Source organism: Alosa alosa, chromosome 4, assembly GCF_017589495.1.
Source record: "Alosa alosa isolate M-15738 ecotype Scorff River chromosome 4, AALO_Geno_1.1, whole genome shotgun sequence".
Classification (NCBI taxonomy): domain Eukaryota; kingdom Metazoa; phylum Chordata; class Actinopteri; order Clupeiformes; family Clupeidae; genus Alosa; species Alosa alosa.
Window position 1 is genome coordinate 15,189,178 of NC_063192.1, and position 21,996 is coordinate 15,211,173.

The 21,996-nt window shown below is 42.2% G+C and overlaps 1 protein-coding gene across 1 annotated transcript; it reads right to left on the reverse strand.

Moving 5' to 3' along the window:
- Positions 1-312: 312 nt before the first annotated feature.
- bcap31 (B cell receptor associated protein 31) lies at positions 313-21,672 on the reverse strand. Its single transcript, XM_048240857.1, has 8 exons — positions 21,428-21,672; positions 20,424-20,532; positions 19,443-19,543; positions 19,135-19,279; positions 14,149-14,284; positions 8,169-8,298; positions 7,456-7,556; positions 313-2,035 (listed from the first exon to the last, which is right to left on the reverse strand). Exons 2-8 carry the CDS (start codon positions 20,513-20,515, stop codon positions 2,000-2,002), a joined length of 741 nt encoding a protein of 246 aa, XP_048096814.1. The 5' UTR covers positions 20,516-20,532; positions 21,428-21,672; the 3' UTR covers positions 313-1,999.
- Positions 21,673-21,996: the final 324 nt, after the last annotated feature.

A 21,996-nucleotide genomic window follows, 5' to 3' on the forward strand; every position in this document is an offset into this window, starting at 1 on the left:
AGACACTTTTATCCAAAGCGATTTACACCGTCAATTATATTACAGGGCCATTGTCCCCAGAGCAACTAGGGGTTAAGTGCTTTGCTCAAGGGCACAAAGGTGGAAGCTGGGAATTGAACCTACAACTTTTCTGGCTACTGCATGCTAGCCCAACTCCTTAACCACTACGCTACCACTGTCCATTCTCTAGGGTTAGTCTCTGGGTTCTGTAAAGAGTATTGAGACAATTAGTTGTTATACTACAGTATAGTATAGAATAGTATACAGAGTTGCATTATAACATTTGATTGAAAATATGAATGACACATGACATTTGTTTTTTTTTTTTTTTTACTTTATTGACTTGCAAATTACAAATGTTACAGCCAGAAAACCCTTTCACACCAACACACATCGTGACAATCCCTAACGTCCCATTCCAGAAAGATAATCCTAACAACAGCACTATGGCCATCGCCTGAAGCTACAGAGCAGGGAGTCTTCTTCCCAGGCCCATTCTTAAAAGCCCTAACCATATGCCATCGTTACATCACACAAAATAATCTAGCGTCGTCCCAGGGGGACTAACGCTTCCTTAGACCCTGTGGTGGTCAACAGCTGCCCTCATGCCCATACCACTGGGGGGGGGCTTTTCTGCAGGTGCCTATTTTTACCAGGTGCCACAATTCATGATACGAAGCAGAGGGCACTGCTGGCCGCAGCGAATGCCGGACGTGAGCTGACAGGCCGTGCTCAGAGATCACCTGCTGAAAAGGCAGAGTGACAGGTGTCAAGTCCTGCCACTCTTGGGAGTCACGCCTGGGGAAGATTTATCTGTACAGCATCCACTAGACCAGCTACCAGCTAAAAAGACAGGAACAGCGCTGCAAAGCACTGAACAAACTTAACGGCCAGCTTCTTACCAGTGATACTGTACACACAACTCGGTCACAAAAACTGGGTGCAGAGCAGTACAGAGCATACGTTGGCCCAGTCAGCCTTAAACAGAGAGCGATATGAGGCAATATAAGGAAGGGAAATAGCCTTTCACATTTTTAACAATGATTAGCAACACGGACTGAATTTTAGCAGAGTCTACCACTTTTAGGTTCGGGTTTGAGACATGGGCATGTAGGACTGGCCCCCAGCATGTTTTGAAACCCAATCTGTGGCTGTGCCCCTAAAGGCACGTTGCCCACCACTGCGAGGGCACTACACTTCGCCTGTAAATTACAGTACATGGGGCAGAGGATCAGATTATGCAGGCTCCGCACGGGGCTTGGGATCCAGCCTTAACTGGCTGCAGCCAAGTCAAATCATGTGCCTCACACTGCCATCAAACCGACCGTGAGAACACTGAAGGGGAATGATTCAGTAGACCACGGACTCGAGGCATGATGCACTTGATGATGATACACTTCCAATGCCAACATACATACATACATACATACATACAAGACCATCCATGTCTTTTGAAAACACAAGAGCGTTATGACTCAGATATCAAACTTAGGTTATATCTATAGATGTTGACAGATATGGAACTGTTTAAACATTCACCTGTAGCCACTCCTGAAGAGCAGCTAGTTTTGGTCCTATTGGACGACACTGATCACCACGTGAAAGCTGTGGAATGAGCACTCGTCCCACAGTACAGTGAGGGGAATAAAATAATCAAAGAAGCGGGTTAGCATGAAAAAGGGAATGTAAACAAACAATAATAGTAAATATAAAAAGAATGTGTACGAACTGTGTGTATATGTATATGTACACACACACGTGCATATAACAAAACCAAATCAACTGCAAAGCAGAAGGGAACCATTGGGCCAGCAGGCCATTGAATATTTGCCTTGCGTCTCCCAGATGTGTGCAGGTGGGGAGGTTTCACAGGTAGAGTAATGGACAGTGCTTTCACCTAGCGGCATAAAGCACTCACGTCCTTTATGAGCAAACAGGTGGAGGAAGAGGAGGAAGAGGAGGTCTGTGAGGTGATGAGGAGCAAAACACCTTCAGCTGATCAATTGGACTTCTTATCCTGGGAGTCGGCACTTGCCTGCAGAACACAAGATGTTTTATATTAAATATAACTAATAGTGGGTAAAGAAAACAAAACATAATGTAGAGAAAACAGTGGTGGGCGATTCTATATTAGGTTTTTGCCTCGTGTGGACTTTTAAACCCATGGCATTACTCCTAACTTCTAGTGATGGAACACAATTGAAAATGGTATTGTTCTTTGGTCGGTGTCCATCTCCAGTCAGCTCTTTAGTGATCAGGAAGCTATGGGTTGCTGTGGTGACAGCATAGCACTGCAGTAAACTGACCAATGAAACGTCAACGTCATACAGTTGGGACAGTGAAAGGGCTCTAAATTTAGAACCAGGCACACTTATTTATTTACACTTCAATCCAGAAGAGGAGACATCCAACCGTGCGCGTACGCACAGGCACACACAGGTTGGATCATTAAGTAGTCTTATTCTGGAGGTTGCAGCGAGTTCAAGGAAACCGGGGGGCCAACGAAAGCCCACGTGAGATGGTGGCGCGCACCGGCATACGTGCCCTCCTGCCACCTATTGACTGCATACCTACAGCCTTGGGGGCGTGCAGCGATCCCAACACGTAGATGATTTGCACACAGGCAAGGATGCAGTTACAGATGCAGACAGCAAAGCCCTCGGTTACTGAGACCACACACACAGCATATAGACTTACTCAGTCATCAATCTCTACTGACAAAGGTCACATAACATGAAGACACATTTGTGACGAGTACCGCAATAAGACCGATCATTACTGTCCATCATCGCTGTTTACAATCTCCAAAAATGAGACCTGTTTATGATTAGAGGGCAGATAAACAGACATAAAGAGGCCTAGCTGCTTTTCAGACATAATCTAGTGATGAGCTGCCAATGAGCTGCCGGTGGAGCTGTGGACTAATACCACAGTACTTCCTCATCTGGCCTGTTTTTGTTTTTCTCATCTTATTTCATATTAATATCTTTATTTTAATTATAAAATGTGCTGGTCCAGGAGAGGCCGACATGTCTGCTCTTGCTTTCTGGTGCACCTGATGGTATGCAAGTTGTGCAGTACCATATTAAGACATGCAGTGAATGCAGTTATTTTTACAGCAGTGGATGAGTAATACTGACTGTACTTGTGTGTATGTGTGTGTGTGTGTGTGGGGGGGTTACTTATCAGATATCTGTTGGGAAACAGTGAGTCACTCCAGTAATGACTTAAAACATCTGACCACACCTGACCAAATCCCTCAGAGGTCATACACCACCCTCTGAGTGGTAAAGTGAGTAGGATTTAGAAGACCCTTTTATCCAAAGTAAGTTCAGTTAGCGATCCCAGGGCCATCTTACCATCACTAACACTACTTCTCCCTGCCCCTTAAACTGATAAGTACAGTATGCCATTATGCAGCGGTCTGCCACCAGATAATGAATACTGTAAGTAAAAGGTTTTGTGCACCTACAGGTAGATTTATGAACCTCAAAGTTGCACTCGGTCAAAAAAATACAGTTGCCTTAGACCAGTGGTTTTAAACTGATCTGGCTTTGGGACCCCCAATTTCCCATGTTCATGAAGTTGCGACCCATATATTTTTTTTTAGCGATCAAGCCAACGGATACGGTGAGCTACATGTTAAGATACGTACACATGCAAAGTGCCTGTAGGCCTTCTTGTTTGGAACATGCTGATGTTTGGCATTACATTTGTGAAGTCTTCAATTCCTGATGTCACCTTTCAAAGTCAGGTGAGCTTTACTTCCATGTGGCATTTTTTCTCATATGCCAGCAATTCAGTGAACACTGCACACTGGGGTTTCTGTCCCATTTTGTCTCAATTTAAGTAAATCCATATCCTACCTCAAATATTTAGGGTCACAGCTTAATTGCGTTTACCACTAAAAATGACATCTAACATGACCAGTCACATAAACATTGTCTATGTCCATGACAATGACTGACATACAAATAAAGTCTATCAAAATAAAGGTCCAATATTAGATCTGATAAGGTAGCATTTTAAATGGGCGATATTTTTATTTTTCCACGACCCACCCAGAACGGTTCCACGACCCACTTTTGGGTCCCGACCCACCAGTTAAGAAACACTGCCCTAGACCAGTAATGATACAATATATGCAGTCATAAAGGACATGAACAAATGGTTCATTAACACCTGAAAAATCATTACCTTTTTCCATCCACACAGAAAGCCATACATGTATGGATAACAGTAAATCCCATTTGAGCATCTGCCTTACCTACACATCTGATTAATAAAGATGAGCCTCTCACAACATACACTGAAACCTTTTATATGGGTCAAGTTAATCACAGGCTACTAGCAAAAGACTAGCAAAAGGATGTTATTATGGACGGAAAAAGGTAATGATCTCAAAGTCTAGATATCTCTCAGTCACTCACACACACACACACACGCAATATGCAAGATGCTAAAGGACTATGTATTTATGTATCATTACTGGTCTCTAGGGTAACTATTGTTTGACGGTAGAGTGCAACTTTGAGGGTCATAAACCTTTGAGATTCATAAACCTACAGTACCTACGTGCACAACATCACATTGGGATGTAAGGCAATTTCCTCATTCATTTCATCACACAATCCAGAAACAAAGTTCACCAGAAGGCCAGTATGAACTATGAAAAAGGTCAAGACCTGACTCACTAAAGACACGTATGAAATAAATATTGGATACTAAAGCACAGTTGTGCACCTTTTCCATTCTTTACATGCAGAAACCTGTATGTTTCAAAATCCAAACAATTTGCTGTATAAGTGCAGTAGTATATCTATGTTATGAGTTAAGGCTTGCAAGTTTCACCGTTTTTATAACATATATTTACACTAGGGCTGTCAATCGATTAAAAAAAATTATCTAATTAGATTAATTAATCACAGAGTATGTAATTAAATTAATCGCATTTATATTTTTTGCTGTGAAAGTATTTTAGATATTTAAATTCTAATGAATCATTGAATAATCAGCATTAGTGACATTAAAGTTCAAAAACTCTTTTATTATTATTTTCACTGTTCAAATAATTGACATAATAATCTATGATATGACCTAATATGCTAAGGAAATAAATTCAAAAGTGCTCCGGGAAGAAGTTTTTTTTTTCACATACAAGGCATTTCATTGCAGAGGACTTTATTTTCAACACTTTATTTTTTATCAACACCATCAGGCCGTTTTTTAAAAGTAAATGTTCCAATCAATGATCCAGGCAGCACGTTTTCTTCTCTCTCCTTCATATTACAGTCTAAATTTTACTGACTAGAACGGCTCGGGGTCAGAGGTCATACGGAATCGATTAATCTGCACTAATTTTTTTTAATCAGTTATTTTTTTTTCTCAAATTAATTAATCGAAATTAATCAGTTATTTTGACAGCCCTAATTTACACCATTCCAGACAGTATCGGATTACATCTTGATACTAATTTCACCTTCACCTAATTTGCATTGAGCTCAATGAGCAACAAACCAGCAAATAGGCTAACTGAAATAACACCATGCCAATCTCTAGGTATGGTGAAGGGTATGTGATGATGTGGGGCTATTTTAATTCCAAAGGCCAAGGTAACTTTATCAGGATGCACAGTATTCTGGATCCATGAAATAACTGGCCTTTAAAAATAAAAATCTGCCTGTCTCTATAGGAATTTAACATAGGGGTGGCAATACTTATGACCCCTGTATTTTAAGGAAGAACATTTATTTATTTATGATACATTATTCATTCACTAAGAAAATGGGTGTCCTTAAAGGTTAGATATTTCCTCATTTTTCACTTAAGGCATTAAGATCAATTTCCAAAAGATGATTTTATATTCCTCTTTTCAGTCAACTTTAGCATGGGTGCCAACACTTTTGGCCATCACTGTAACATCGCTTTAAGGGCAAGCTCATTACAAAGTCAATCACTACTTTAAGCCCCTGACAAGGCTCAAATATCATTACACTTCTATGCTATTGTAGAGAGGGTCCCTGTAGACAAAACAAAGCATTTTACCTTTGTATGTATAAAGAATAAATAAATAAGGTATAAAAAAGGTCCATCTTTACAGTCAGCCTTACTGTACCTCCAACTCCTCGCAAGATGACAGCAACCGGAAGAATAGTCAGTGAATTACCAACTTCCTCCAGTTGCCGCCATCTTGTGCGGAATCGTAGTAAGATGGTGACGAATAGGTAATTAATCAACTAAGAAAATAAGCGTTAGTTGCACTTGCAGCCCTTATATTCTTTATAATCAACAGGCAGCAGATCAGTTTTAGTTTGTCATTTTGACAAGGGCTGCACAATTATCGCAATCACAATATGAACCAACGCAATTACCCAATCGCAAAAGCTACAAATAATCGTAGCTTTCGTCAAATTTCTGATTTTTATATTCATTTCATCCTTACTGACTATGCCACTTCTGATTGGTGAGCTTTACAGTCGATCGCGGATGCAGTGCTTCTTGTGCATCAATCAAATTAAAGACATTTGGAATATTTAACTGAATCAATTGATTAACATTCAAAAATAATTGCAAATCGCAATATTAAAAGTGAATGAACTAAACTAATAATGCTGCTCCATTGCTGAGGTCAAATGAAGCACCCCAAGAAAACTGTACATGGCATTTTGCAATAATATTATGAAACCTATAGTTGTTTTTTCAGATGAATAAAATATGGTAAAACACATCACAACAGGCCCCTACATGCGTGTGTTTTATTGTGATGGAGCTGCAGAAGCGTTGGCGCCTGAAGACTTATTGGCTCATAAGTCTCAGTACCTGAACCTCAAGCTATAAGTCTGCAATGCTTGTGGATTTAAAAAAAAAAAAAAAAAATCTGCTAAACATCAACCACCTTTACCTTTAATAATCTACGTGAATGATGTTTGGGGGAACAAATCAAATCACTGAGTGTCAAGCCAATACTGGATGATCAAAATGCAAACATATCCAGTTCATAGAAGCAAACTATAGCTCTGACATTTCAGGACAAATATGATTAACACAGTTGATTTCATAATTATTAAAATCACCAATGGCAAAACAACCATCAAAGAACTACATATGCAAAGCTTGACATCTTGACAGGATGTGACTGCCGGTGCATTCAAACATAGCTGCAAACATTCGCAAACAGTTTTTTTCTTTTTTGCCTTGAGTTTGACGCCAACGTTTCAAAATAATCGCAGTCTGAGAAGGTAGTTCTCTGTGTCCAGGGACACTGGATGGAGAGTTGCCCATGAAATAGAGAGTGCTCACCCAAAATCTTTCAAATCTCACAGTTATAAGACATGTTTGTCGCAAATATTCGCCTCTGTTAAAAGAATCTGAAAGCACCTCATTTTCATGACACTTGGTGAAGGGAGTGAAACAATGGGGCGTATTTCGCAACTGAGTGTGTTTGTGTGTACATACCTGTAGCTTTGCATGCTCCTCCAACAGGCGGTCATACTCAATGGTGAGGTTCTCCGCTTGCTTCTTCATGGCCTTCACATCACCGTCAGATTTCTGAAGGGCTGCAGACAGACACAATCAGAGAGAGAACATTTAAATCTATATACAGAATGAAAAGCAAAGCACTTACCATTAATTTTGTAGTGGTCTACAGAAAATCCTCATACAATGACCAGACACCAGGAACAGGACTCGGAACAGGACACCAATCCCATGAAGGCCTAAACATTAAAGGCCTCGGAACAGGACACCAATCCCATGAAGACATGAACAATAAAGGCCTCGGAACAGGAAACCAATCCCATGAAGGTCTAAACATTAAAGGCCTCGGAACAGGACACCAATCCCATGAAGACATGAACAATAAAGGCCTCGGAACAGGAAACCAATCCCATGAAGGCCTAAACATTAAAGGACTCAGAACAGGACACCAATCCCATGAAGACATGAACAATAAAGGCCTCGGAACAGGAAACCAATCCCATGAAGGCCTAAACATTAAAGGACTCAGAACAGGAAACCAATCCCATGAAGGCCTAAACATTAAAGGCCTCGGAACAGGACACCAATCCCATGAAGACATGAACAATAAAGGCCTCAGAACAGGAAACCAATCCCATGAAGGCCTAAACATTAAAGGACTCGGAACAGGACACCAATTGGTCGGTCAGTACCTTTTTTGGTGTTGTCGAGCTCATCCTTCAGCTTCTTCACCTCCCCCTTGAGGGTCTTGTTCTCCTCCTGCACGCTGGGTCCGGGCTTGGCGCCCACCTCTGGGATCTCGATCCCGGCCTCCCGAAGTTTCTGTCAAAGGAGACATGAGTGTTTGTGAGATTACATGATGCTGAAGTCTGCAGTCCTTACTGACCGTGCATGGGGTGTGTGTGTGTGTGTGTGTGTGTGTGTGTATGCGCGTGCGTGTGCGTGTGTAGTATCCGGATATATATAAATGCTTTGTATTAACTCAGTCTATCAGATTGCTTATCAGTCTCACTGTTCATAAGGATCCTGTTTAGCATAACTTTAGCTCATCTCCCTCATATCTGAATTAGCTGTGCAGTGCGAGAGAGAGTGTGTGTGTGTGTGTATGTGTGTGTGTGTGTGTGTGTGTGTGTGTGTGTGTGAGTGAGGATGAGAGAAAGAGAGAAAGAGAGAGAGAGAGAGATATTGCAGATGTCCCCAGCTTAAGGGCCGTTGGTAAGCAGACGGCCATCTGCTGCACCGGTGTAGGCTTTAGGTAAGCCATGAACCACCACACCTCTGAACTGCACCTCTACCGCCTAAAGCTGAATGCTTCTCAGAATCTGAGAATTTAAATTTAAAACCAAGCACTCACTTTCTGTCTATTATGAGGGCATTTACTACTTTCATCTTCTTTGAAAGCTTGGCAGTAGGGAGTAGGGACTGTTCCCCACTGCCTGTTCACGAAGTGCCTCATTAATTACAGGGTATTAAAAATACCACAAGTACACTTTGGGTAACCTGTGGCATACTACACTGACAGACGTAGTTTGGACGTACTATGTTGTATAAAGTCCTGTATTTAGTCCCATTCTAAAATGTCAGTGTAACCTGAGTAAAGCTATAAAGGCCATCAGCTATTATGAAAGCCGCCATGGCAGCAGCAATCTTATTCCCCATCGTGAATCAACACATCTTGGTAAGCAATGCCAGTTGCAGCACTACTGAAGTAAAACTGCACCCATGCCAGCACGACTGTGTGGTGTGCCAAATACAATTAGCTTGGCACCGTTGGCATTGCATGGTTTTCCAAACTGTACCCGCAAACTATCGAAATACACATGTCCTTACCAATAAAATGGGAATATATTAAGAGCTTGGTAGCTACTTGGAAAGAGTTCTGTGTTCTTGATATAGGAGTACACAGATTCCACCGGTCGACTGGCAACAACCAGCCTGAACCAGTCTGATGTGGGGGAAAACGGAGAAGGTCAGGGAATGACCACTTCAAGCACTTCCCCCAATAACATACCGACTTCCTGGAAAGGAGAGGGCCGTATTATTGGTGGAAAATGGCAGGATTAAAGGTGAGAGAGTCATGTTTTGGTGCCTGGATGTTCATTAGGGCTTGGCACTCGGAGACGCAGAACTTTCTAATGAAGATTCGATTACACGCAAACACCGGGGGAGACATGGTTATGGGATCAACTTCTGAAAAACAAAATACATCTTAAAAAAGTGTTCTAAGAAACACAACCAATAAACAAAAACACCACTGAAAACATTAATTGCTCAATAAATACACTAAACAAGAATTTAAATGCAACATCTTACATTCCCATTTTTCATGAGTTATAGTAAAGGATGTGATCTCTTCTATATACACAAAAGGCGTATTTCTTTCAAGTTTGTTAACAAATGTGTTAAGGTCTATGTTGATGAGCACTTCATCTTCATAATCCATTCACCCAACACATGTGGCATTATCAAAATGTAAAAAAATATATCAACCAGAGTGGTTGTGTGATGACAATTTTTACATCACTTCTGAATCACAAAAGATAGCAAGGTCATTAGGTCAATCACTGCACTGAATTAAGTTGTAAGAGATGTGGTTCTTTGGTTTATTTATTTATCTTTTATTCTGCCCTTTTATTTCTTCAGACCGTCAGGGCTACTGTCGCATCAACAACATTATCATAGCCATAGCAATGCCACTTATTTCTCCTGCAAGGCAGGCAGAAACCAACCACTTAAAACAACCTGATAACGAGGCACTTCTGCACCACCAGTGCAGCGTCAGGACACAGGAAACACATTCACTGCTGCTCTTACATGAAGAATCTGCGGACAATTTGGACGTCTGCCTTTGATTGTAGAGTAATCTGACAATATGTTAAGTTCTTACGGGGGACATTATTCGCTGGTCTAAGCGAATCCAGAAATAAGTAGTTTTGTAGCTGGAGGTTTAGATGAGAGTTCTCTGTTCAAATCATTTTAAACAGAATAAGGTTAAGGTCTCCCTGAGGGGAAAAGACTTGCTTTGTATCTGGGTCAGATGTTTTTCTATGTTCTTTGCTGGCAATTTCAACCTGCATCTAAATTTAGAAATAAAATAAAAATCACCAGCTTTGTTGGAGTTTAAACATTAAATGACAGGAATGTTATACATAGATGTGATCCAAAAGTGTGAGAGTGATACGTTTGAGACAAACCAAAGATGGCAACTGAGATGTATATTATTGGACTGGACAACATAGCCATTGTCAATTATCAGTGCTCTCAGGGGCTCGGTTTTCAGGTCCAAGTACCAGTGAATTAAATTTAGATATTCACCTTTACATCGATTCTAAACCATGGTTGCATGTAAGATTCTATTTGACTACTGCTGAAATATTGCTAATTATGTCATTATTCTCTAGGACACCAGGGAAAATTACCTTCATGGTCTGATAAGAGAATAATATCCCCTGATAGGAAGGAATGATATGGACAATGAGAAGCAATGCACTACAAAAGTCCATGCTTAAATTGCATGCACTGCAGTTAAGGTCAGGTTACATTTTTCACCATCAAGTCAACCCCAACCCAGGATTGAATGGCAGATGGAATGGCAACGAGTCTGTGGCAATAGGGGTGAAGCCACAGGGACAAAGGGTCCAGCGGCACACCTGCACAGGGGTCCCTATCAAAGACCCATTCTGTGCATCTTTCACAGTGATTGCTTTAAGGGTGCGTGACTCCTGGAAATATTTCATTGACAGACTCCAGGGGGGTGTTCCAGAAAGGAGGTTTAAGAAACTCTCTGTCAAACCCTGAACTCTGGGTTGAGTGACCCTGAGATGGGAAACTGAGATTTTGGTTCCAATACAGCTGATCTGGGTTAGTTCAATCAACACAGTTGAAACAGTTGAGTTTGTTCACTTTGAGTTCAGCGTGTGCGTAATGACTATGAAACGCAATCATCAATGGGACACAGAAATGACGTCACCATGGCATTAGAAAAAAAAAAAAAAACTTTTCTCCACTTCCTCCATTTATGCCTATGAGTACAGTGCGCACATTTTCGAAAGAAAATGAATCACAGTTGCAAATCTGCAAAAAGGAGAAAATGACAATGCATGTCCAATAACTGCTTAGTGGGAGGGAGGAGATATAGAGACACATTGGGTTTGAGTTACATATCTTACTGGAATGGAAATCCCAGTTTTCCCTCATTTCAGGGACTAAACGACTAAATTGGCAATGGCATGTGATGACGGAGTCATAACGATGCCGATTTCCTAAACCTTTCAGCTCGAGTTTGACCTAGAGCATACAGGGGATTCATCTTCCTCAAGATCAATACAGTGTCTGGGCTGACGCGGTGATAGGGGTCGCAGTGACAGACCGCATGGTGCGTGATTTTTTTCCTTGCGGAATGACAAAGTTATTCAAAAGGTGAGGAACAGTGATGATTAGACCAGCACAGTCCCATGTGCAGTCAGCGTGCACCCCATGACAGACTATCAGCACCACCAGGGCCTCTTGGAAAGGGCATGTCACCTCAACCCGACCAAGGCTGACCACATACGGCTCTCGAAAAAGACCACACATATCAGTTTCTCTCCTCAGCTGTAAATTCTTTCACTTCAGCCACCCTCCCACCCACCCACCCCTCTACCCTACTGGTTCAGAGAACTGCCTCTACCTCGATGGAACTGAAATAAGATTTCGTAGGCCCTTCTGTCGCGAGAGAGCAAGCGCTCACGTTGCTCACGTCGTTTTATGGCTGCGGTTGTGCACTGCGCCAGCCCCGGTGTACAAGTGTAACTGTGGCATGTGGGCGCCACACGTGGTAGCTGACGACGACCTTCTGGGCCAGGACGCAATCTAGGAGATCAATGTTCTCAGTTATGAATGTGTGGGGCAGATGGGGGTGGCAAAAGTAGCGCACAGCATGCGAGCGGAACAGTATTGCCCTCGACAATCAAATCAATGACAGCTGCCCGGTGCTTTTAGTAATAAAAGTCACACGCAGTGAGATGCAGCTGAAGTCCTTATAGAATTTATGTGCCCGGTGCTTTTAGTAATAAAATAGTCACACGCAGCGAGATGGAGCTGAAGTCCTTATAGAATGTATGTCCCCTGTTACATCACAATAGCGTTAGATCTGTTGGAGGTTGAAGCGAGGCCAAACAGAAACCAGTTTTCACCTGTCTCAACTCACCACTCGGCAGCTAGCGGCTCACATGCCTACAGTTCGGCATTTTAAGTACCCTGTAGCGTAATGACTTTAATGATCTGGTACAACTTCAATTTATAAAAGGCTGATCCACCCTTTTTGATAAACTGAGCATGGGAGCAATTCCATTCAATCCCCATATGTACTTTATATTCATATACATACAATATACACTTTCAGATGAGTCAGGTTTTTTCTGTATTTTTTTTGTTTGAAAGAGAAAGTACAAATTTTGAGTTTATCACTGCAACAACACCAACTGATCACAACCTATAGCACAAACCAAACCGTGAGGAGGGTAAAACCATTACATCAGGAGTAAGGAGACTTAATCTGCCTGAATAGATTGGATTAGAACAGACCTCCTGCATACAAGCTCGATCATTGATATCCCATAAGAGCCCATGGTTCATTCTACCCAGAGAAAGTCTGAAAGTCTGAAACATGCTTTGCTGTGTGGTTCTCAAAATCCAGTCTGACTATGATCCATTACAACTAAATCACTACAATTAAGTGTTTTTTATGAGTTATGGTTTGTATATTATGGTATTTGTTTATTTTTTATTAGGCTATTGATCATTGATATTGCATTAACATTATTGTTTAATATTGCTATTTCCTTTATGTAGTCTTACCAACATTTTTAACTATTGCATTGTTATTTGTAAGTCACCTCATCATATAATGTTGAATATTGAGGTATATGCAGCAATTCTGCACATGAAGACCTCATGATCATCATATGAAGACTAATGAAGAATAAGGCTAGAAATTGGATTGGAAAGTAGCCTACTTTATCTTTCAAGGCATGCCTGTGTTGCAAGTACAATTTTGTACTGTAATGTTCACAACGCAGGTGTAGAAACATTGTGCAAACAAGCATAGAATACACCTCTGCAAAAAGCAGCAGACAACATTTCCCCTCAACATTTGCACTCTAATCGGCACACATTCATATATTCCTAGTGTGCAACATCGCCCCCCAGCAATTCAGATGGGCATAGCATCCTGCAGAGTGCACCGAACCCACAAGTTGGAGAAGGTCTGGCCAACACCTCCCACACAGAGGTATAATACACCTGCCAAATATATGCTGAACTGTGCTGTTCTCATTAACGCATGGTTTCTCCATTCAAATGAACTGCTAGACTACAGAGTGTGCTTTCTACAATTTCTTCACACTCTCTCCAAAAGCTTGCTGTACTTGTTGTTCCGTGTCCCCCTCATCATCCCTCTCCCTTCCCTTCCCGCCTTCATTTGTGCTGACCTCAAGAATGTTCCAGTTCTTTTCATACAGTCTATGTTCTAGTGCACACTGTGTGCAAAAACCATTGCGTTTCGTTTCAGTGTGTGTGTATGTATGTATGTGTGTGTGTGTGTGTGTGTGTGTGTGTGTGTGTGTGTGTGTGTGTGTGTGTGGCCACATTGGAGGCCGTGCCGTGGGTTACGCTATGCCATGTTAGACTCACGTCCTGCAGCTTCTCGTTCTCCTCCATGTACCTCTTGGCAGCGTCGTTGGCTCCCTCGGCCTGCTTCTTGAAGGCCTCGTTGGAGGCCATGAGCGTGGCCTGCTGGGACAGTAGAGTGGCCAGGCGTCTCAGAATCCTAAACAGCACCAGGGAATGCAGATAAGTCTCAGGGACAGTCTGTATATCAATGACACTGGAAAAATACAGACAAACTACGCAGGCATAACCTCATGACAGGATATAGTACACTTTATAATCAAAGGTTAGCAAAGAAGCGAGGGCCAAACAACCAGGTGTACATTATGATGGAGATCCAGGTGTACATTAATGTGCATCACTGTGTATGTGCATGTGAAAGTGTGAGTTATCTACAAAACAAAATAAAATCAATCATCTTAAAGCATAACCTTCCAGTGGCTAACCAGTATGGGTATGGTTATTTTATGCTTCAGATAAAAGCATGTGGTACATGAATAAATGTAAGTGTAATCTTTCCAGTCATTATGGCTCAGTATCAAAGGCAGTGTATGGACGATAAAACCCAAGAATATGACCTTGGGTGAGCATATGGAGCCCCATATGCTGACGGAGTGCCACTTCATTTCCACTGGGATCAAAATAAAGAACTCATGGCATGCATGCACGCACACACACACTCATCAGAGACAGAGCTGAACATGTACAGAACGGTACACACAGCACCAATGATCTGGTCAAGCTCTACTAAGCATAGGTGATTCACTTATGGCCTTTATGTACTGGACGATACTTAGAAGCCTCCCCTGCTGCTGCATGGACATCACAGTATTTAGGCACTTAATCTAGTTTTACAATACTGGATTCACATCAAGCTGTTACTGAATCTTCACTGGCACAGGAGCGCCCTCCATGGAGAATATTTTTAAACTGATCGATGAAATAACATCTCCACCACCATGACTCGAGTACTGCTGGAGATTTGATTACAGAAGATGATTCAGAGAGAGAGCTGTGGTTCCAAGAAATCAAAAACTTAGTTCACTTAAGGATAAGGTCGTCAAAGGACTTGCTCTAGTATACAAATAATTTCCGCACGGGTAAACAAATACTTTTGATCAAATGTTAACCTCAGCTAAATGTTAACCTCATTTTACATGTGGTAGGCTCATAATGTACAACATGCTTGTGATTTACAGTCACTGTGTTGGAACACAAGTGTACTACTTTAGTTTGCCATTTTACTTCTATCATTTACCGCGATGTTCCATTTTCTGCAGTGCTTGAATGGGAACTAAAACCCAGCGAGCACTTCCCCATATGCATCAGAAGATCTCATACTAATACTCCACTACAAGACTGCTTTCACCAGCAACATCTCTTCCGGCACGATCAGCCGCTGCTTACGTCACAACACTGCCTTATTATTAACACCCCAATCATGGTGAAACACTTGCATACCATCAGCACATATCCACACTCAGCAGATCCTACTACAGCCATCTGTCTCCCAAATGGTCATTTCCATGTTGTGCAACCACTAAAGGAACGCTGGCAACTGACAGGCTTCCTTACTGTAAGAATGCACATGAGATATATGTAGCAGGAAAAGCCATATATCTGCTCCGAAGTCATCATCACAATAACACATGCTGGTTGATCAGCGTTGCCACTCTCGTATTACAGGAGGGTTTGAGAGGGGAAACCCACACATACACAAACCACACGCGCCCAATCAACCCTATACATTCCTATACATTTAGCCTTGCGACTGGCTGCCATTTGTTAAATAACACAGTGTCCACGCATTGCCGGGTCTTGCCAGCGCGGCATCAGTCACCCAGCATGTGACGAAGGTTGGTCATGCCGGTAGCATGCGTGTGGGTCAACTAGACCCAGGCCGTTGTGCAACTGGAGCCTCTCGGCTGTGCTGTTCCAAAAGGCATGACATCCACTCGGGGGGGACTAAATATAACGTCCGTCACCAGTTGCCCGATCACATGCTCTGCTATGACAGGCCGCAGCTGTCCAGACCGCTATGGGCCGAACAGCCAACCCTGGCAAGAGGAGCAAAGTAGTAGAGCAAATAAATGTAGTAGACCCAGGCTCACAGGGGCTATTAATAGGGCACCATTGAGAGGAACATGACTGGTGGGCCCTGTAAGGAAGAGCTATGCAGAGGGGCCGCATGAATGAGGGGATGGGAGAGCTAGTGGCGAGCGGAGCGATGGCAACCAACGCCCAATCAATCGGCCGGCCCGGGGCTTTGCACCTCTGATGAGATTTATGAATGGAAAATAGCTCTAGTCGCCGTTTAACAGGTCAGCATTCCTTCCACTGCTACTGTCCAGAGAGAGAGAGAGAGAGAGAGAGAGAGAGAGAGAGAGAGAGAGAGAGAGAGAGAGAGAAAACGAGAACAAAAGTGAAAGAACAAGAGAAAGAACAAGAGAAGCCGAGACAGAGAGAGAGAGGAAGAAAAAGACAGACAGAGAGAGAGAGAGAGAGAGAGAGAGAGAGAGAGAGAGAGAGAACAAGAGAGAAAGAGAGAAAAACAAGAGAACAAAAGAGAAAGAAAAAAGAGACAGAGAGAGAGAGAGAGAGAGAGAGAGAGAAGAAAAAGACAGACAGAGAGAGAAAGAGATAACGAGAACAAAAGTGAAAGAACAAGAGAAGCCGAGACAGAGAGAGAGAGGAAGAAAAAGACAGACAGAGAGAGAAAGAGATTCCAAACATACAGTGTGCTTTGATCTATTTATGGTGAAGTAACTAGGGCAGATTTTTCTTATGTAGGAACTCATCAATAGTCCGACTGCCACAATTTTTGTTGTATGACTCTGTTGCTATGTGTGAGCAAACACCTAGACACACTGGGGATGGTATTTGTCTTGTTGAACTCAATGACTAACACAGAGTAATCAATACAATGCCAGCGACACATTTTCTCACATCGCAGCATCAATTCTTGTTCTTCCTGTCAACATCCCACTCAACTTGTACCATGACAGAATGAGTTCTGTTGCTATACTGATCTGCAACATATCCAAAATGCATTACTTTTACAGATGTTTGCAGATGTGAAAAGCTCTTTGGATATAGCCAAGTCATTTAATACAGCATTAATAACTGTAGCATACACAGAGCTCCTCATTTTAATAAGCATTGTTTATTATTGACATTCTCATCCACTATTTAAAGGTGCGATTTGTAGGATTGTTACCGAACGTTCTGCAGGCCAAAATCAAAACACTGGTGAACGTTCTCAAGACTACCAAAAGCGAGCCTCTTCTGGGTTGCCAGATGTAATTAAGACTTAGCTAACGTTAGTTGACCTGCAGCTGCTTTAACGTTTCTCCAACCATGACCCAGCTACACATTACGGAAACAGTGAAAACAAAAAATACCTCTCTAACCAACGTAACATATTTAGCTGAAGTTAGCGATGCAGATGGAGTTTAGCCTAGGCTACCTGTTGTGGAGAAATATGGCCAGCTCTAAGGCCAGACTTGATATTCTTCGCTTGATCTAAGACGCCACCATCTCAGGAAGCTCCTCCGATGTCCACTTAATTTGTTTCTTGTTTAAATTTTGGAAATTTGCCTGCCCTCGAGGGCTGCTCATGACTACAACTGACAGCTGTTGACAGTTGGCCTTTGCTAATTTGGCAACCCAAATAGGAGGACGCTAGCTAGCCCATTATTAATAACGCTTATTCTAGAATGAATCGTTCAAAACATAAACTTAAAAAATTCCAAGACATCTACCCGTAACTCATTTTTTTTCATGGGTTTTACGGGGTTTTACGGGTTAGAGTGATGTTGTCAAATAAGCCATTACTTCAATTCATTTGTTTCCTTACTCTCTGACAACATATGGTGATCATTTTTGGAATGGTTACAGTTTATTTTCCATTATTTCCTACATACTGGACCTTTAATGTATGTTCCTGTCCTGACTACATTTCAACACAATGAGAATAGATCCAGTACGACTCAACACACATGACTAACTGACTGACAGCTCCGGACCCCATCAAGCTTTCCAGCTAAACAACTGACAGGCGGTAAGGCAGAGACCACGAGTGGTTAGTCATGGTGAGCCAGCCAGGCCAATTCTTTAGAAAGAATACATAACATGAAAATGGGGTCAAACTCGAGGGTTTCAAGGGCTGAGTTCACAGACATGACCTAACGCAAGGAAGCACGCCTTGCTTTGCCGGGGGATCCGGGGTGAAGTTGCATTCCATATGGCCACACTGCAGAGCACACAGAGTGAGCCCACAGACATGGCCTCTTACATCACCACCAAGCCTCACTGCCCATTATAGAACAGCTCAGGGGAGAGAATGGCTTGTGTGTGTCTGTCTGTGTGTCTCTCTGTCTGTGTGTGTGTGTGTGTGTGTGTGTGTGTGTGTGTGTGTGTGTTGCATCTTATCCACATTGCATGCGTCTCATGTCTCACTCTGTGCTTTATTGCACTAACACACTCTGAAGAGTGAAGACAGAGAAAATATGACGGCTGCAACAAAAGCCTAGACTGAAAGCCGATATACAAAAATGTTAAATTATTAAGGGAGGCAGGCCATTTTTCCATTTGATAAGAAGTCTCTATTGAAACATGAAACTTCAGGACATGATACCAGTACTAGTGGAGTTTCTTGTTTTGAGGGGACTGATGAAGATGTTGGTGGTGAGCATGATAAAGATTACTGAGTATATGGAAAGCAGAGGTAAGAAGAAAAGAGGTGTGGAGAAACAGACGCGGAGCAATAAACTCCATCATCAACAGCAGGAGGAGGATGAGGATGAGGGAGAAGAGCAGATTCCAGTGACTGATGGTGCTTACAGGAGAAGGGAATATAACATGTTATATTATATTGTAACTAGTCATGCAGAGAGAGAGAGAGAGAGAGAGAGAGAGAGAGAGAGAGAGAGAGAGAGAGAGAGAGAGAGAGAGAGAGAGAGAGAGACACATTTACGATGGCAAATGAAAGTGGAGAAAGAGGCCACTCACAAGCAGAGGAGCAGAGCAAAGCCTGCGATGTACTCGTTCCTCTGGGCCCTGAACAGCTTCATGTGGATGTGCTCGACGGCCACCGGGTTGTTGGTCAGGTCAACTGTATCTTTCACACTGTACTTCCGGACCTCTCGGAAGGCATCTACATACAGGAACAATCACACACACACGAACACGCGCACACACACGCACATGAGGAAATCTGGTGCAGGACAATTAGGCTTTATTTATTTCACTAAATAGAACTAAACGTGGGAGGCCACATAAACATAATGAACAGTAACGTCTCGAAGATATACACTTACCAATGAGAAGAAAGACCAGGATGGCAATGGCCACCATGAAGGCTGTGTTACCATAATACGTCACCGTTTGAACAAAACGGGATTTAAAGAACTTGTTCCATCTGAGAAAATAAATATATGATAGTATGACCAAATGTTAGTTCATGCAGACAAAGATGAATGTTGAAAGGGTGGTTAGAGAGTTATTGCTACACTCACAACCCAAGAGAGAAAAACATGTTTACTGTCTGAATTAATTACTGAAAAGGAAAAAACACTAGGTTGCTTAATGAGTCTACAACAACATCAGCAGTGAGCTTGTTTACACTTCTGGGAACTGATGTTTCAATTGTAGATATCCTAGCAACCTTTAAATCAGTTGAGTGGTCATGAGAGTCTTTCCATCAGTAAATAAATTACAGCTTCTCTATTCCTGTTGCCATTACATGCAAAGTGTGGGTAAATGGATCCAATTAGATTAGCCCAGCACATACTCCTGAGTGCCTTGTTTATGAGTTTTCTGGAGGACTCTGGACTAGGATGTGATGTAACATTTGACCTATTACATACTAAACTGTTTTTAGGTTTCCATTGATGCCAGTGATGTGCAACAACATTGTACCGCCCCCCTGTTTCTATTGCCACACTGACTGACTGAACTCCTGAGGTTAAAAAGCACTGGAAACAAACAAAAGTACTTGATTAGCCTAATCAGTGCTTGGGTTATCAAGAACAAGAAGAGAGGTGCCCCATGTGCTTCTACAAATCTCTAGAAGCAGTACTGAGAAACACATCAGATTAGGAATAACTGTCCAAAACATGACAACTCTATGGAGTCCCGAGGACCAGAAAAGATCAATGATTGCTACTGGGCATGAGTTTGAGGGTTGTGGAATCTTGCCATCTAATTCGATTTCAACACAGATGCCACAACTCTTCCCAAGTTCCCATGGACAAATGTTCCCCTTTTGAGAGGGATGTGGAGTGTGGATGGAGGCCAACCTTTTGGGCGAGATGAAGGGTACACACAGCAGCAGCACAGCAAACACCTCCGCATACAGGAACGTCGCCACAGCCGTCCACTGCAGACTCATGGCTGCTGGTGGAGATTCTGAGGAGACAACAGATAAATAACTTGAGTCTGAATGTCAGCCAAAGAAGTTACAGTAAAACCCACTGTACATTTCACCATATTACATTCTAGCCATTACAACAAGAGGAGAGTGGCACTTGTAATACATCATACAGCTTAAGAAATGGTCAGTACATTCGAAGCCATGTGAGGCTGTTCTACTGTTGTCAAACAAGGCTATTTTGAACAGTGTTGTGGACAGTTCACACGGATGTCGGATATCCCGTGCGATGGTGTGAAATATTGTTTAGCCGCTGAGGGCATAAACGCCCAAGCCGCGTCAGAGCTGTACTGTACCGAGCAGAAGAGCAACAGCACCATCTCTTGTCATCAAAGACACCATTGCACTTCAACTAACCTGATTGAGAGCTTGTTGAGTTGCATGCCTCAACTATCTATGCCCCAACTAACCTGGTGAGGAGCTTTTCAAGTTGCATACCTCCACTATGCCTCGGGTCAAACATCAGATTTTCTTTTCCTCATTGCACTGATCAGGTTTAAACTGAGTTAGCATAAATTAACTCTTGTTGAGAATTGACCAATCAAACAGCCTGTACAGGCCAACATTACAACGCGTGACGCGTCACGACGAATGTTATTTGGCAACTCGCATATTACACTACGGTATCAATAGTACGTTGAGTCCTGCGCTGTCCATTATAAATCCTAAATAAATCTAAACTCTAATCTACCTCAATTACTATACCTGGTCTACAAAATGGTAGCCTACGCCAGAGGCTAACGTCATATGGTAGGCCTGGAGTTAACATTAGCTGGATTTAAAAATGTACATACCCACTGAAAATAGGTTGTTAAATACTAGTAATACCTCCTACACTTCGTATCTAAAATCATTTAAGTATTAACAACTTACAAGAGCCCGGAGAGAGAAATAAGCGCAGGTACAGACTTCTGCTCCAACTGAGAATTTGCGTTGCCTGATGCAAGAAAACTATCGTACTTCCGGTATATGAACCACCGTCAATAAGCCACGATAATTCTTCCGGTTACGTATTACTAAAAGTTCTTCATTATAAGAGTCTGAGCGTATCAATGATTACAGGTATAAACCTATTTTTTACAGTCTATGGTATGAACATAGTGGTTTTGGAGAGTGCCAGTTGAAATATATGTGCAGTGTGCAACATGCATACATAAAATATAGTTTACAAAGTAATTGCAGCATACTTAAATAAAAAGGAGAGTAAATATTGGCCTTGCCTATGGCTTTCATAACAAAATTTTAAGGAAAGCTCATACAGATCGTTTCACAAGCACCTCAAACGCCATCGCAACGTCACCTCATCCAGCATGTAGGTAGCCTAGAAATCTAGACGCACCCTAGCGGCAGCAAAGACATCTTGATGTGGGTCTGGCTCGTCAGGCTAGCATGTAGGCCTACTTGGTGTACAATAATGTACCGTGATGACTCACTGGTGTGCA